This window comes from Pyxicephalus adspersus, chromosome 1 (genome assembly GCF_032062135.1).
Source record: "Pyxicephalus adspersus chromosome 1, UCB_Pads_2.0, whole genome shotgun sequence".
Classification (NCBI taxonomy): Eukaryota; Metazoa; Chordata; class Amphibia; order Anura; family Pyxicephalidae; genus Pyxicephalus; species Pyxicephalus adspersus.
Window position 1 is genome coordinate 115,379,331 of NC_092858.1, and position 15,989 is coordinate 115,395,319.

The 15,989-nt window shown below is 36.5% G+C and overlaps 1 protein-coding gene across 2 annotated transcripts in view; it reads right to left on the minus strand.

The window, feature by feature from the left end:
• Positions 1-15,989, minus strand: part of LOC140339717 (SLIT-ROBO Rho GTPase-activating protein 2B-like) — a 114,222-nt gene that overhangs the window by 84,582 nt on the left and 13,651 nt on the right. For both annotated transcript variants that reach the window (XM_072424527.1, XM_072424535.1), the window contains exons 4-6: positions 15,229-15,391; positions 8,539-8,601; positions 4,469-4,684 (exon numbers count right to left, since the gene is read on the minus strand). In XM_072424527.1, the coding sequence (XP_072280628.1) occupies positions 4,469-4,684; positions 8,539-8,601; positions 15,229-15,391 (442 nt within the window). The remainder of the gene's footprint in view (positions 1-4,468; positions 4,685-8,538; positions 8,602-15,228; positions 15,392-15,989) is intronic.

The following is a 15,989-nucleotide window of genomic DNA, read 5'->3' on the forward strand; positions in this document are numbered from 1 at the left end:
GGCCAGATAAGTGTATCCTAACACAAGGCCACTGGAAACAGAATGCAAAAAAGAAGGGGACTCTATACCAAAATTCTGTGAGGTCTACAATATGGTATCTGGGCATGGAAGGGAGATGGCCAGGATCTTGTGTGTTTGAATAAACATCTCACTACCTGTTCAGCTATGGCCTGAAACCCTGGTCTAAACTTAGGTTTGCTATTTATTGGGAATAGGGGGAAAGAACATATTAAGGAAGGGCTGAAATTTTAGAAAATAAAGAAATAGTGGCCTCTATTGTGTCGCCACTCCAAAGGATCACAGTCAGCCGTGTGTCTAAAAGATTGTTCTATTCGGACTTGCACTCGGCATGACAGGACCATTCTATACTCAGATGAATAGCAGCAAAGCAAAGCAAGAATCTGGTACGACCACTTCACCTTGACTCTTTGATAGACATAGAATGTTAAAAATGGAGACTAGAATGCTTACAAGACCAGATAATGTAGAAAGATGGATCTTGGAAATTGTGGAAAAATAGAGCTGGGACCTTAATTGGTAGCGCTTGAGGTATGTTTTGCAATTAGGGTAACAGTACCATTTTAATTGAATTGTAGTGGCCAAAGAGAGCTGCCAAACTTGAAGGAATGCCGACATTTCGCAAGAGAGGCCTTGCCTCCGGTGGGGCATGAGGATTTCAAGGTTTCCCTAACTCTATTGACTTGGGCCTCAACATCTTTTGAAAGAAATTGTTTATGAGTGATTTCTAAAAAATGAATTGTGTATATATACAAATGGTTTTATAACTGTAAAGATAAGTCAAGAACCACAGGATCTTGAAATAAAATTATTTTAAAAGCCAGAATTGGTCCATTGTCAGAAAGGTTGATACTGCCTATTTTGGGGTTTGCAAAGAGTTGAAAGTCAGAATGGCAGACTAGAAACATATCTATACATGAGTATACACAATGCAGAGCACAATAAAAAGTATATAATCTCACACAGGGTGGTGGTGGATATGCAATATATCAAAAAGTTGGTATTCATGGAGCAACTCACACAGTTTTCAAGTAAGAGCTATACAGCCCTGACTGCTGGAAATACCCAAAGGATCATGTAGCGAGATTTTAAAGTCTCCACCCAAAACGTCCTCAGAGAAATCAAGCAGTTTGAAAAACCCTAATTTATTGTGCGTTTCATGTGAAACCTGTTAGAGTAGAGTAAACAATCTGGTGATATTGCAGCCCTAAATGAATAACATTCTACCCTCTGCATCAGGCCAAGCCAGATGTCTGGTAACAAAAAATACTCACCCCCCACAGACCAGCGTCAGCAGCAGCCCAAGGTCCCATATCATGCCCAGGGGTAACTCCGAGCCTGCAAATTAGGGAGCTTATGACGGCAATTGTTGTTTTGCATAAATGCCACGTGAGCTCTTTGGTGGTAAAAAATTGCCTAACAGCAACTTTTGCATTGAATGGCACAACATTAAGAGTCAATAGTAAATAGAGTGTGCGTTATCCTAGACTTAAAAAAGGAAACGCTCCGTTGTACAGGAGAAAGGGCATGAAGGACAGGGGAAGATCAACAAAAATAAAATAGAGACAAGGAGGATGAGACGACAGAAAGGCCAGACAAAAAATAGAGCCCTAGAACCAAAAAAAGATATTGGGGAAGGTGAAATTATCATAAATCCCTACAAAAACAATGACAACTGACCATACGACTGAAAAGGCCAACATATAGCAAGTAAACAAATAAAAGGATATGGTGTGATAATCACAATATTATTAGAGAGAAGGCAATCAGGTATAACAATATATGAAAACAACATACATAAGACCTCCTAAACTCTTATAGCAAAAAAGACACAAGTTAAGTTTGCAAATAAAAACAAAAAAAGATACAACAAATATATAGTAAGCAAAACCTGTAAAACTAATTTTTGGGAATCTTCAGTAGTAGACCATAAAAGGACAAAACCAAAACCATTTTGTCTACTGTATAGGTAAGCTATGTATGCAATCCAGAACTGGAAAAAAAAAGTTCACTGCTAGATAAGCAAAACAAAACAGCCACCTGATTACAGAGATTCACTAGAAAAAAGGATAAAACATTTGATTGGAAATTCCGAATTTGAGAGACACCGAGGTTCATTGCACCCTTGGACCAGGATTTCTTCCTTAATAGAGTAAACATGAATTCTACATCGAACAACTCTTGGGAGGTCAGATTCCGTACGATATGAGACCTGTACTTGATGGATGTGAGCAATCTCAATAGCTGTAGTTGGGGGGTTTTCCAGTAAAATGTCTCGTTGACACTTGATGTTGCTTTACGTAGAGAATAAACTTTGGATGAAGCAGATAGGATTGTCCAGTATTAGAAGAAGTAAAGGGAGCAGGCTGAGAGGTGTGGCAGACATGGGGTAAATGCTGCTCTGTAAACTGGGACGTTGAAAGAGGTGTAGGAGATTTTCTGGTTAGCGTGCAGCTTATCCGGAGCAGGATGTACAGTTAGTTCCATAAATATTTGGACAGAGACAACTTTTTTCTTAATTTGGTTCTGTGCTTTTACCACAATTAATTTGAAATGAAACAACTCAGATGCAGTTGACTGCAGACTTTCAGCTTTAATTCAATGGGTTGAACAAAAAGATTGCAAATGTGAGGAACTAAAGCCTTTTTTTTTTTTTTTTTTTTTTACACAATCACTTCATTTCAGGGGCTCAAAAGTAATTGGACAAATTAAAAAGCTGAAAATAAAATGTTCATTTCTAATACTTGGTTGAAAACCCCTTGCTGGCAATGACATCACCAGATGCTGGTTTCCTCCTTTTTATTGCTCTGCCAGGCCTTTACTACAGCGGCTTTCAGTTGCTGTTTGTTTGTGGGCCTTTCTGTTCGAAGTTTAGTCTTCAACAAGTAAAATGCATGCTCAATTGGGTTCAGATCAGGTGACTGACTTGGCCATTCACAAATATTCTACTTTTTTGCTTTATTAAACTCCTGGGTTGCTTTGGCTGTATGTTTTGGGTCATTGTCCATCTGTATTATGAAACGCCTCCCAATCAATAGGAATGCTTTTAGCTGGATTTGAGCTGACATGTCTGTATGTCTCTGAACCCCTCAGAATTTATTCGGCTGCTTCTGTCCTGTGTCACATCATCGATAAATACCAGTGTCCCAGTGCCACTGGCAGCCATGACTGCCTCCATTGTTTAAAAGATGATGTGGTATGCTTTAGATCATGAGCTGTTCCACACCTTCTCTATACTTTTTTCTGCCATCATTCTGGTAAAGGTTGATCTTGGTTTCATCTGTCCAAAGAATGTTTTCCCAGAACTGTGGCCATTTTAGATGTTTTTGAGCAAAGTCCAGTCTAGCCTTTCTATTCTTGAGGCTTATGAGTGGCTTGCACCTTGCAGTGCACCCTCTGTATTAACTTTCATGCAGTCTTCTCTTTATGGTAGACTTGGATATCGATACGCCTACTTCCTGGAGAGTGTTGTTCACTTGGTTGGCTGCTGTGAAGGGGTTTCTCATCAGCATTGGAATTGATTCTGTGATCATCCACCACTGTTGTCTTTCGTGGACATCCAGGTCTTTTGGTGTTGCCGAGTTCACCAGTGCTTTGTTTCTTTCTCATGATGTACTAAACTGTAGATATTGTAGAAATTTCTTGAATAAGTTTTTTTGTTTTTGCAGTTTAAGGATGGCTGGTTTCACCTGCATGGAGAGCTCCTTTAACAGCATGTTTTCTGTTCACAACAAAATCCTCCACATACAAGCACCCCTCCCCCCCACCTCAAATCAACTGGCCTTTTATATGCCTAATTGATAATGACAGTCTTAAGTGATAACGAAGGAGTTGCCCACACAAGCCCATGAAATAGCCTTTGAGTCAATTGTCCAATTACTTTTGTGCGCCTCAAATGAAGTGATTGTGTAAAAAAAAAAGGCTTTAGTTCCTCACATTTTTATGCAATCTTTTTGTTTAACCCACTGAATTAAAGCTTACAGTCTGAAGTTCAACTGCATCTGAGTTGTTTCATTTAAAATTATTTGTGGTAGTGTACAGAACCAAAAGTAGAAAAAACGTTGTTTCTGTCCAAATATTCATGGACCTAACTGTAGATGATGCAAAAGGAGAGGCAGGAGACCCTGGAGTGGAGATGTTCCTCAGCCGCTGGGGAAAAAATAGGGACAGAAGTCTTCTGGTGCATCGTTATATGCAGGGAGAGGGCCATCAGGCTCGAGCAATAGTAGTCCTGCAGGGAACAGCATTCCGGGAAAGCTAGTCATAACAGCACCCCGCACCCATCTTTTGGAAATTTTTGTGGTTCTTCCATTTCTCAGCCAGGAGACTACAGGGTAGTTTCCTAAACACTTAAAAGACCCCCAGAAATCTTGAGTAACAGAATTTTGGAGATAACAACACCACTGTGTTTCATACAGATAATGAATGCCAAAATGATTATATTTCTTACCTTCTCCTTCATTTTTTCAATTTTTCTAACTGAGCTCCGCCTTATGTTTTTGTCATCTAAACGGATGCTAGTTGTGGTGTCGGGGGAACGAGGAATCTGGCGATCTTCTTGTCGCACGGATCGACTCATCTGTTTTTCTTCCTGTTTTTCTGCTTCTTTAAGTTTAGTCTGTGCAGAGATGCTATCTGCATTATACATGTGATATGTCTTCATCACCTGGAGGAGACAAGCACCCTCTTTTAAAACAAATTCTACTTTCAGTAATTTATGTCCAAGAGAAAGAAGCATTAATGAAATGCCTTTGCTAAATGTGCATCAAATGGAAACTGAGAACTAATAAAACACCTTAATTCAGTGGCTTCACTTTTAAAATTGTATGTTACAGAGTCTCTTTATAATACATAAGTAAAAAATCATTAACCGCCATGAAGATCTCAAAGACACAGATTGAGGTTAAATCCAAGTTATAGGCATATTAGCTTGGTTCACTGAACAAACTAAAAAACAACACTGAAACAGTGAATGGCTAAATGCCTAAAACTTGTTTGCAGTTTTAATATATAGATAATAAAATTTACTTATCTTTGTTTGCACCATTTACCAGCAGTTCTAGATGTAGATTTGGATATTTGGGCTTAAAGGAATAATTTACATTACTCAACTCAACTATCCTAACATAAGCAACATTCCTCCTATTTTGGGATATGTATTGTAATGTGGTGTAAAAAACATTAGGTGTTTTAGGCGATCGAAAATTAGGGGGCAGTGCTGCACACTTTTTTTTTTTAAAAAAAGGGTGTTGCACTTAAAAATTCTGTGTTTTTTTTTTTTTTATGTTGCATAAAAAGGTTTTTATACCCTTTTATGTAAAATGAAAAATCTGAGTTTAGGTACGCTTTAAGGTCATATAAACTGTCCCTGAAAGAGTAAGTGGTGTAAGATATGGACTACCTAAGGAAATATATATTAGAAAGTTATATTTTTGAATATCAGATTGGAGTAATTTTATGCAAACAGTTGAGTTGGGTCAGAAGGTATATGCACTTGTAAATATTTATGGGTGGAGAAAAAGAAAGAGGTTTGAGGCTCAGGGGTTTTTCATGCAAAAAGTGAAGTGTATTGATTGATTATTTGATACATAAGCCATCTAATACACATGAACACATAATATTAGTTCTTCTGTTCTGTTGACATTTTACAAAACAGAATATTTGAGAAATGGTACAATTACCATTTCTCGACCTTTTCATTAAAATAGACACCAAAAAGTCATTAAAATAGACACCAACAATACAGTCACAACAACACTCTTTAGTAAACCCACAGCGGAAAACATGATTTTACATGCGCAAAGTGCACACCCAAAACCTCTGATTGAAAGCATACCTTTCAGCCAACACTTGATTGTAATACTAGAGGCGTAATCTATATAATTACCTGCATCTGCGGCTCTGTTTATATAGGAAAAACGATACAACCACTCAAAAAGAGGATCTATGAACACACACACTCCACTGAAGTGGGCAAAATAGGTACACCTATATGCCAACATGTAGGCACCAAGCACCAATACAACCCTAAAGTTCCTAAATTCTTTGGTCTCGAACACATACTTACATATCTTAGAGGAGGTGATTTAGATAAAAAAACTCCTACAGGTAAAAACAAAATGGATAGTAAATCTTAAAGCAACATACCCACCGGGCTTGAAAAAAGCAGTTAGCTTTAAATCTTTTCTTTAACCCAGACATGACACGAACAACAGGTTCTCACTTTTCATTATACCCTCTTACCTATATATCAAATATTCACAAGTAATTCACTATGTATATTGGAAATATATCATTATGATTATATATCCCCACAGGGACTCTTTGCATATATTCACTATACCCTTTTAGTTATGAATATAAATCTTTCCATGCATAATATGTCTGCCTAAACTCTGTAATATTTGTTCTCTGATTGCAACACTCTAATGTAACATAAAATGAAAGTATTCTCTTGGTAGATTCTAATATTTATTGTATTATATATGCCATTATGTTGAACTTACAAATATTACATCTCACAGTAACTTATTACTACACTTGACAAATTCAGGTCCTTGCATCCGTTGGTAAATCACCATAGAAACCCCCCCTGGCTGCCACTGGGACTTGCAAGGGGTGGGGGTGCCACTGCTATATGGCACTGTGCAGCACACCCTGCGCTGGCCATCCCATCCCCCGTATGATCTGCCTCATGTCAGGGAGGATCACCCAATGCAGGGGGATAGGGCGAATACATTTGTCCCGCCCCCTCCCCCTGCAATGTGGAGGCCGAGCGCACTCTCTCCTCCTCCCTCGTGCTCTTAAAGATGCCACTTTAGGTGGTACTAGAACAGCCCTGCAGGCTGCTGCTTTCTGCATCTTCAAAGGCTGCTGATCTCTGCAAATGACCTATCAAAACCTACAGTCAAAAGGTAAACTTTCACCAACCCTAAACAATACAAGTTATAATTTTCAATACACTTTATCTAAAGATAAATATATATAACTATTTATAGGAAGGCACCTTCCTGCCCTATTCACCTGCCCAACGCTGCTAATCCATATCTTAAAGGTATATTTTCACCAACCCTAAACTATGTTAAGTGACAATTTTAGATATACCTCTTCTATAAAATATATACAACCATCTATTTATAGGAAGGCACCATTCTACTCTACCCACCTCTACATCATTAAGTGGCTTAGTATACCTACACTCAAGGTAAACTCACCTTATTTATCTTTAATAACTCCTTACCTATATAGCTATCTATTTATGTATATAACACACTTACAACCCAAACCCTCTATTGTCTCTAGGAAGAGTTGGTCACATCCTACTTACCTTGATTCCTGTTATTTACCCTTCAATATATGTGTGATATCGAATCTATCTATCTATAATATATCTATCTATCTATAATATATCTATCTATCTATCTATCTATCTATCTCAACCTTCACCCATCCAATCTGACTTCTATTTCTATACCATTACACCTAATCAAACCTTATGATTTACATCTAGCGTTATCACCAGCAGTGACTCTACATATACACGCCCCTGTGTGGACCATGTTCCTAACTACGTGTACGTGAGTAAAATACATATTCATAGATGTTCCTTTGTAGAGCCTTAGAATCTGAAAATATTGTTTGAATTACTATCTTCTTAAAGGATTGTTTGAATTATTGACTTTAAAGATACTCCGAGATATACCAATACTAGCTGTACTTGAAAATTATTTGCATTATAATCAATGTTAAGCAAGCTTCATTTTTGTTATGGTCTTGGACACTATGTTTATATATACATTTATAATGATGATGAATTTTATTTGTTTTTTCAAAATGTTTACATTATGATTCAGTTTTCATTTCAATTTGTATATTACTGACATGTTACATCTCTATACACATAGACCGTTAGGCACGCATTAATATCCCTGAGGAAGCCCTACGTGGCGAAACGGGTCGGATTATTGTGCCACAGCACGGTCATTTGAACGGTTACACGGTTACGTTGATTACACAGTGAGTTTCATCTAAGGGTTAAGTATGTACAAATATTCTGTTTTGTGAAATGTTAACAGGACAGAAGAACTAATATTATGTGTTTATGTGTATTAGATGGATTAGATTAGATTCATGTTTTGACTTGGAATGTGCAGTGTTCCCAATGCATTTGCATGTATGGAAAAAAAAACTATTATAAGGATTTTGAGCTTTATTCACCTTTTTAAAACACACCACGATTATTCTGAACATTACTGTAACTATAATATATTTGATTTGCTGTGTAAAAAAATGAGAATAATGACATTTAGAAGCAAATGGTTCTCTCTGCTCTTTATTTCTGTGGTGCTTTAGGGAAAGCAACCAAGTTGTCACATTCTTAGATTTCCACGAATATACTACAATTCAGTACAATAAAACATTAAAATGACGTGCTAGAAAGTAATCTGTTCAGACAAATGTTAGCCCTTTCTTTAGAAATGAGCACAGGAATTGGTAACCATAGCCCAATTACACACTTACCGTATACAGCTCATTTAGAACTTTCATTAGGTCCTCTTGCAGCTGTAACCCAATCTCTTTACTCTGCAATGACATGAAGAAACACAGACAATTAAACCACATGCTTTAAAAAATGTAAAAAAAACAGGGGGGGATCTTGGTCAATGAGGCTCACACAGCTACTAATAACATTAAAAAAAAATGTTACATTGCAGGACATTTAGGGTCTGTAATTATATAAAGATATGGCTTGTCACATCTAACAATGATGCCTAAAATAAACTCATAACTGCTGACAGACAAATTAGAAGTAGGACATGTTTGATGGGGGCCACCATACACAAGGGGGTGGGGGGGCTGAAATCTGTAATTGGCACTAAATGTTCTAATAGGGCACGTCACCCTAGGGGTCTAAAAGACAACCAAATGAGGGGCATGAATTGCTGCTTCAAAAAGGCAATTTTCAAATGAGCCAGACAAACTGAACTCCTAATATTCATTGTTGGTTTGAAAATGTCACACACAAATAACATTACACAGCAGTGGAGCCTAAAGACCTCTATTTATTGTCATACAAGGACTAACTGCAGTCACTTCCCTTTTAGACTGAACCTGATAAGCAATGGCAGGGCTTAGCATTAGGCTATGTACACACGTACAATGGTTTGTAAGATAAATCGGCACAGGGCCGATATCAGACAAGAATCTGGCGTGTGTACAGCGCTCGTTGTCAATCGTCTGAACGACCGTCCTGGCGGATCCACGGATGATGAACGATTGTAATACAAGTGAAGGGGAGAGAGCGCAGAGGGGTGCTGCCCAGTCGTTCTACCCCTCTCCTCTCCATAGAGCAGAATGGTGGGGTATGTACAGCACTCATTCATGCATTGTGCAGCCGTTTGACACTGGAAAGGATCGTGAAAGATCCTTTCCAACGAAAAAATATTGCACGTGTGTATGTAGCTTTAGTAAGTCCTGATACAATTCTGGGGGGTTAGTTCCAGAATGATATCAGGGCTTACAAATGCTAATCCCTGCAGGTCCAAAGTTGCTCTCTCACGGCAACTTCCACATACAGCCTTTGTGTTACCCACCTCCACAAGATTCATAATAATGGATAGATCCAGAAAATGATCAACACAAAATAGCTCACCCTATATAGAGAATTGTGATCCTTTCCAAATCACGTCCAATCAATTTACCACAGGTGGACTCTAAACAAGGTGCAGAAACTAACTGTCAAAAGGTCTGAATTCTTATCTAAATGTGATATTTTCTTTTTTTTTTCGTCAAATTTACTAAATTGACTAAATTTCTCTTTTCACCTAATCATTATGGGGTACAGAATATAGATCAGAAAAAATTAAATGATTATAGCATCAGTTGGCAATGTAATAAAACGTAAAAAAGTGAAGGGGCTCTGAATACTTTTTGAAGCCTGTGTATATATTTATTTTATATACATCCATCTCTTTTATATATAAGGTTTTAAGTATTGGGCCTTTTTTAATGGGAAAGGGGGGTGGGGGGGAGAAATCATCATCACCTGGTCTGATAAGGGTGGTAATATTGTCACATGGATAATACACAATATGAATCTATGTCTCTAAAAATCCTTGTGAACAAAAACTGCTAAAAAATTATTCCTAAAACCAAATTAGAGTCATTTTACAAGGAATACTTGACACTAGTACAGGAGGCCTTCTGAAGAGGTGCGAACGATTCAAGAAAGATCACCTTTGGACCAAATTTCCCACAACACCTACTTTTTACGCACCACCCAAGGTTCGCAAGAATATCAAAAACCCTACAGGTAGACCAATTATTTCAGACATAAGGACTTTCTCCTCCAAAGCATGTGAATTGATAGACACCTATTTAGGACCCTTGGTAACAACACTACCTTCCTACCTCAAGAATAGAATCCAACTTCTCCAACTATTGGAAGGCATCAATATACTTCCAAATACCACCTTGGTTACCATTGATGTAGAAGCATTGTACTGTAGCATTCCCCACCAGAAAGGTTTACAAATATCATCCCCACTGTTACATGCAGAAGATCCCAGAATTCAAAAATGTATTACCTTTATGGTCAAACTGCTTGATAATATTCTAACAATACCTTTACTTTCAGAGAAGATCTATACCTGCAGATTCAAGGTGTCGCAATAGGGATGAAATTTGCTCCTTCCTATGCGAACCTCTACTTAGGTTTCTGAGAAGAAACCCTATTTTACAACTCAAGTTTCCACATTTTTAAAAAAAAACAAATCTACCAAGTCCATGTTTCAGTTTATGAATACATTTCCCAAACTTTACTTTAGTGTAAGTTAATAGTATATACATAGACCCATTTTGTACTTCTTTATACCTCAAAAAGCTTGATTTGTAATAAACCTATGTCATCATAATTACATAATTGACTAGATTACAGGCATTTAATTTAGGGTACCTAACTAGGACAACCAAACTTTCAAAGGTATTCAATGCAAATTCCATAAAATCTGTACTTTTATTTAAACATAATTAAAAACATGCCTTAAAAAGTTAAAAACCTTTAAAAATCCTGCTTTATACTAACCACCCTACCTAAATTGGCATATTACAACTGATTGGCTGATTTTTCTTTTTTCTTAGAACATCTTTTTGCAAATCAAGGAACCTTTGATTATATCCTATATATTTATACCAGCATAGGCTGGATTTTAGAAAAACTCGTGACATCCCTCTGCAGAATGTAAGTTTTTAAACATATACCTCTATAAGTAGTTTTCTCCCCTTAACTCCCGCTAGATATATTTAGATCAACTACCTAATGCTAAATAAATTATATATATATATATATATATATATATATATATATATATATATATATATATATATACACACACACACACACACATATATACACACACACACACACACACATACAACAATTTTGAACGGATGTTTCTTATGTTAATGTAAATGATTAATGATGATGTTAATGACATATACAGTCCTGTCACATTAAATAAGCATGCCCTAACAGCCCTGAGAAAGCCTGAATTCAGGTGAAACACACCAGGTCTTAACATATTTTGGGGCAAGTTGCAAGCTCTGGACTATATTGTGCAAGTCAGTAAACCTTTGTCTAGTGCCACCCAGTGTATTTGTTTATGTGTATTTGAGTAAATATGGTGAAAAGCTAAATTCCGCTGCCAACACACCCCTCTTGTTTCTCTATGTATATGTTTTATTAATGGAATTTCCTGTTAATATAGCCAGACTCTTGTTTTTGACTGGTGTCATTTTGTTTGCTGAAGATGTCAAATTTACTAACCAAGTTTATGAGGTTTTTTTTTTTTTTTTTGAAGATTCAAATCACTTTTTGTTTTTTTTGGGTTTTTTTGGTGGATGTATGGAGAGAACTTTATTCCAAAACAAAACTTTCACATATTACTCATTACATAACTGTTTCAAATGTATAAACCACATGTTCATTAACATTTTCTTCCTCTAATCCATAAATATAAAATTCTTTCTACTCTTGATCAGACCATTCCCCTTTACTTCTGTATGGCAACTTCTTTACACATTCTTTTACAGAATCCCACTGGCCTTGCTATCACTTCAAGACATGTAAAAAAAAAAAACTATTGACACCAACAGCCCCTTTATTGGGAGGCTCATAGGGCTACTATTAGGGGTACCTTAGATCAATTGGATACTTGTCAGAAAGGGGTAAAGGAATCAATAAATCAGGACCCATGTTAGCAAAACTCTTTAATTCTAAATGCTCAAATTTTCCATCAATTAAACTCTGTCATCTCAATTGTTTTAGTTTCAAGCAATTCAAAAAGTTTTCTTCAAAATTAAAATACCCCTTCACATTTCCAGCAAGATCATGCCAATACACTTTTTGAGCATCTCTCACTCTCCAAATTAACTTTGGCCATAGAAGAAAAAAATGGAAGCAGATGTTACAATCTCTGAGGTTTTGGCTGCAATTCCTACATTAAATCTAATAAATCGCCAGGGCAATCAAAGGTTAATCCCCATCACTCGAATTCATCTCTTTTGCCCCATGAAGTCATGCTTCCCAAGTAATGGAAGAACTCCCCCTGGGTCATTAAAACTTTTGACAAATATATAAGCAAATGGGGGAAATACATTTTAGAATCTACAAAGACAAAGTTGGGTTTGTCTCAAGGCAGGCACTATATAGTACAAGGAAAACTGTTAGTCTAATTAGCATTTGATTCAATTTCCTGACAATAATTTTATGTTTGCATATACTTCAGGCTTAGTTGTTATTGAAGTAAAATTACCAATTCTTAATTTTACTCTACCTCCTTATGTCTTTTCTTTACCAGACTATAATTTTACCTAGGCACCTCTTCACCTTGATTACTTGGGGTTTAAGCTTACCTCTATAATTGTATAGAGGTCTATAATTTTCAAAAATTCTAAAACTTTACTCAAAGAATTGTAATCTTCTCAAACCATGGTTGGGTACAGAACAATAAGACTTAATATCATTATAATATATTATCAGGCAGCACACATAGCACCCCCTACTTCCTTGTTCGTAGGGGGCTGCAGCCCCAATTTAGGCCCAATCAGAATTCCAACTCATCCAGTAGATATTTGTGTGCTCCCTTGGATACAGCCTTCTAGTAGCATAAGCCCTCACCTTAGACATGTTTTAAAGATCTCACTTACTAGTACTTCCTGTCCAACACAATTCACTGTCCCCTCCCACCTCATCTATCTACCCCTTCTATTCAATGCTGGGTAGTTTGGGTATGAATAATTAGAAAGATATGCATTATGCATCAAACTCCATTTAAGTAACTCTTTAGATAACTGAAAAGCAGAAATTCTTTTTAGTCATTTAGTCTCATCTATATTAAAGATCTCACAGTACACCTGAACATTTTAGAACACATTTACACTTTTATTAATATTATTATTAAACAGGACTTATATAGCGCCAACATATTACGCAGCGCTATACATTAAATAGTTAGGACCCCTTTGGCTCCTAAACTCATTTCTATACACTATTCAGAACTCCAGAAACTAGAGCCAATGTTCATTCCTATGCCGCTCATTGGGAAAGAGACAGAATAGTAAAATTAATTTTGCCCTGTTAGAATCAACTTTTAAGTTAACTATGAGATGGTACATGGTGCCTACTTCACCGAGTCTGGACTCCAAGAAGAGGATGCCAAGAACCAGGAGTGTACAACATATTTGGTAGACTTGTCCTTTTAGTACAAGATTTAGGGGGCAGATCATAGGTTTCAGATGCATGTATCGAGATAGAGACCCTTGGCTAGCTCTATCACATTTGAAGCCCTCAACGCTTTTTTTTTTTTTAAAAATACCGTCCTTTCCATGTATTATCTCTACTAATTACAATTGTGTATAGTATTCAAGTCATACACTTTTGTGATATCATGTTGATCTAGTCCTACACAGTGTATAATTATAATTCACTTTGTTATTTTTAATTTATTATTTTTATCTTTATTCAACAATTTTTTGTTTATTTCTGTATATCAACATATATTCAAGCAATTTCAACAGTATGGGTGTTCATTTATTGTCATTATTTTGGATGCATCTGCCTTATTTTGAAGCCCAAAGGGGTCTCCCCGATCCCTAAATGTTGGGGTGGATGTTACTGCCTAACTAGCATAGACGCCAAGGAATATCCCTCCACTCGTCTCTTTACTCACCTTCGGTTTGCTGTAAATGACAGATGTCCTTACCACAAGATAAATAAGTGGGTTTAGCATTTACATTTACATGTATTTTTTTTGTTAAACCTTCCAATGTGCTCATTACCCTTTAGTATTATTATGCTAATTGTTTCTTGTTTTTTATTCACGGACCATTGCTACTATATTGTTTATGTATTGACTACAACAGCTTCTATACAATAAATATACCCAATGGGATGATCTTTAATCTTTTATGAGAGTTTTCCCTATCCTTTGGTGGTTTTGCCCACTTTTTCCAAAATTTCTGTCTACATATTATTTTGATGGGTGCTTAGCGTTTAAGTTTACCTATTCTAGCAGATGGCTAGGGCTTCATACACTAATGTAATGGTAGTTTATTGTCGTTGGAAATGAGATGACGTCTCGTATCGAGCGAGAATAATCTTATGCATGTACATGCCTAAACGTTGGTAAAAATTGTGTTGTACATTCATCAAAACCAATCTCACATCGTGGAGCTTGTTTAAGCTTTTTTAATCATAATCAACTAATATAAATTTATGTTAGTACCTGTATCACAATAAATTATCATAGGAATGTCAATTGAAGTATCATTATTTCACACTGAAAAAAAAAAAAAAAAAAACTTTAAAGTAGGTTCCAAGTTGGAATGACAAAGAGGATATCTATCTCTGAAATGTGTTCCATGGACTACACACACCTATAAGATAAGAGCTAGGACTGCCGGAAGTAGTGGTGTTTTCACCATTTACATGTTCGGCGTTTATCTAGACTACAATTACCCCGTTCGGTAATTAAATATGCTAATATGTGTTAAAAAAAAAAAGTTGCATACAGCAGTGTTGGTGTGCCTATCTGGGTTTTTTCTCCTGAACAATACAAATAAAGTACTTCTACATTTAGCCAAAAAGTAAACAAAAATAAATAAATAAAAGCAATTAATTATGCAGCAAGGTTTGATGCTCTGGAATCTCACCTTCTTAAACAGACGCCCGGAATCTTCGCCGATCTGACCAAAACGAGGTATAATGTTGTTCAGGTAGATGTCGCTCAATGTAGCATGATCACGGCTCTCTCTTTTCACTTGGGTAAGCAGTAAGTTCCAGCAGGTGACAGGAGATAGAACATTCTGGTTATTTCTGCAAGTACAAAAATAAATAACTTAGTAAATTTGGAGAAAGATGCAGATGTACAATTTAAGAAAAGGAGTACCATACAATAGTTGATTCCGATGAAAGATAAAATACAAAAAAAAAAAAAAAAAAAAAAAAACCATTCAAACAATACACCTAAAAAGGCATTCTTCTTCGAAAAACACAAAATACGTAAACCACAGAATGCGAGGACCACAAAAAATAAAGTGGACCCATAAACATCATGTAACAATGTATCAACCCGAGTGGGTGTGTATAATGACGTCATCAGAGCAGACTGTGTAACTGCATGTGCATCATTACAGCTCTCTGTGTATAAACCTTAAGATCTCCCAAACAGTTATGTCATAATGACTTTTTCAGGGTGAACATGGTACACTCAGTTAGTAGTAACCATAATTTCAGCACCCCAGCTTTTAAAAATGATAAGATTTGGGGATCAGAATTGTAAAACCTTGTGAAAATATAACAGTGCCATTTCAAAAGCAAGTGCACCTAGGAGTCCTTAATTGAAAATGCAAATTGGGGACCCCTGGGGCCACTTACATAGAAAGCAGCATTGGGTAGGGGCCCCTAAAATAAT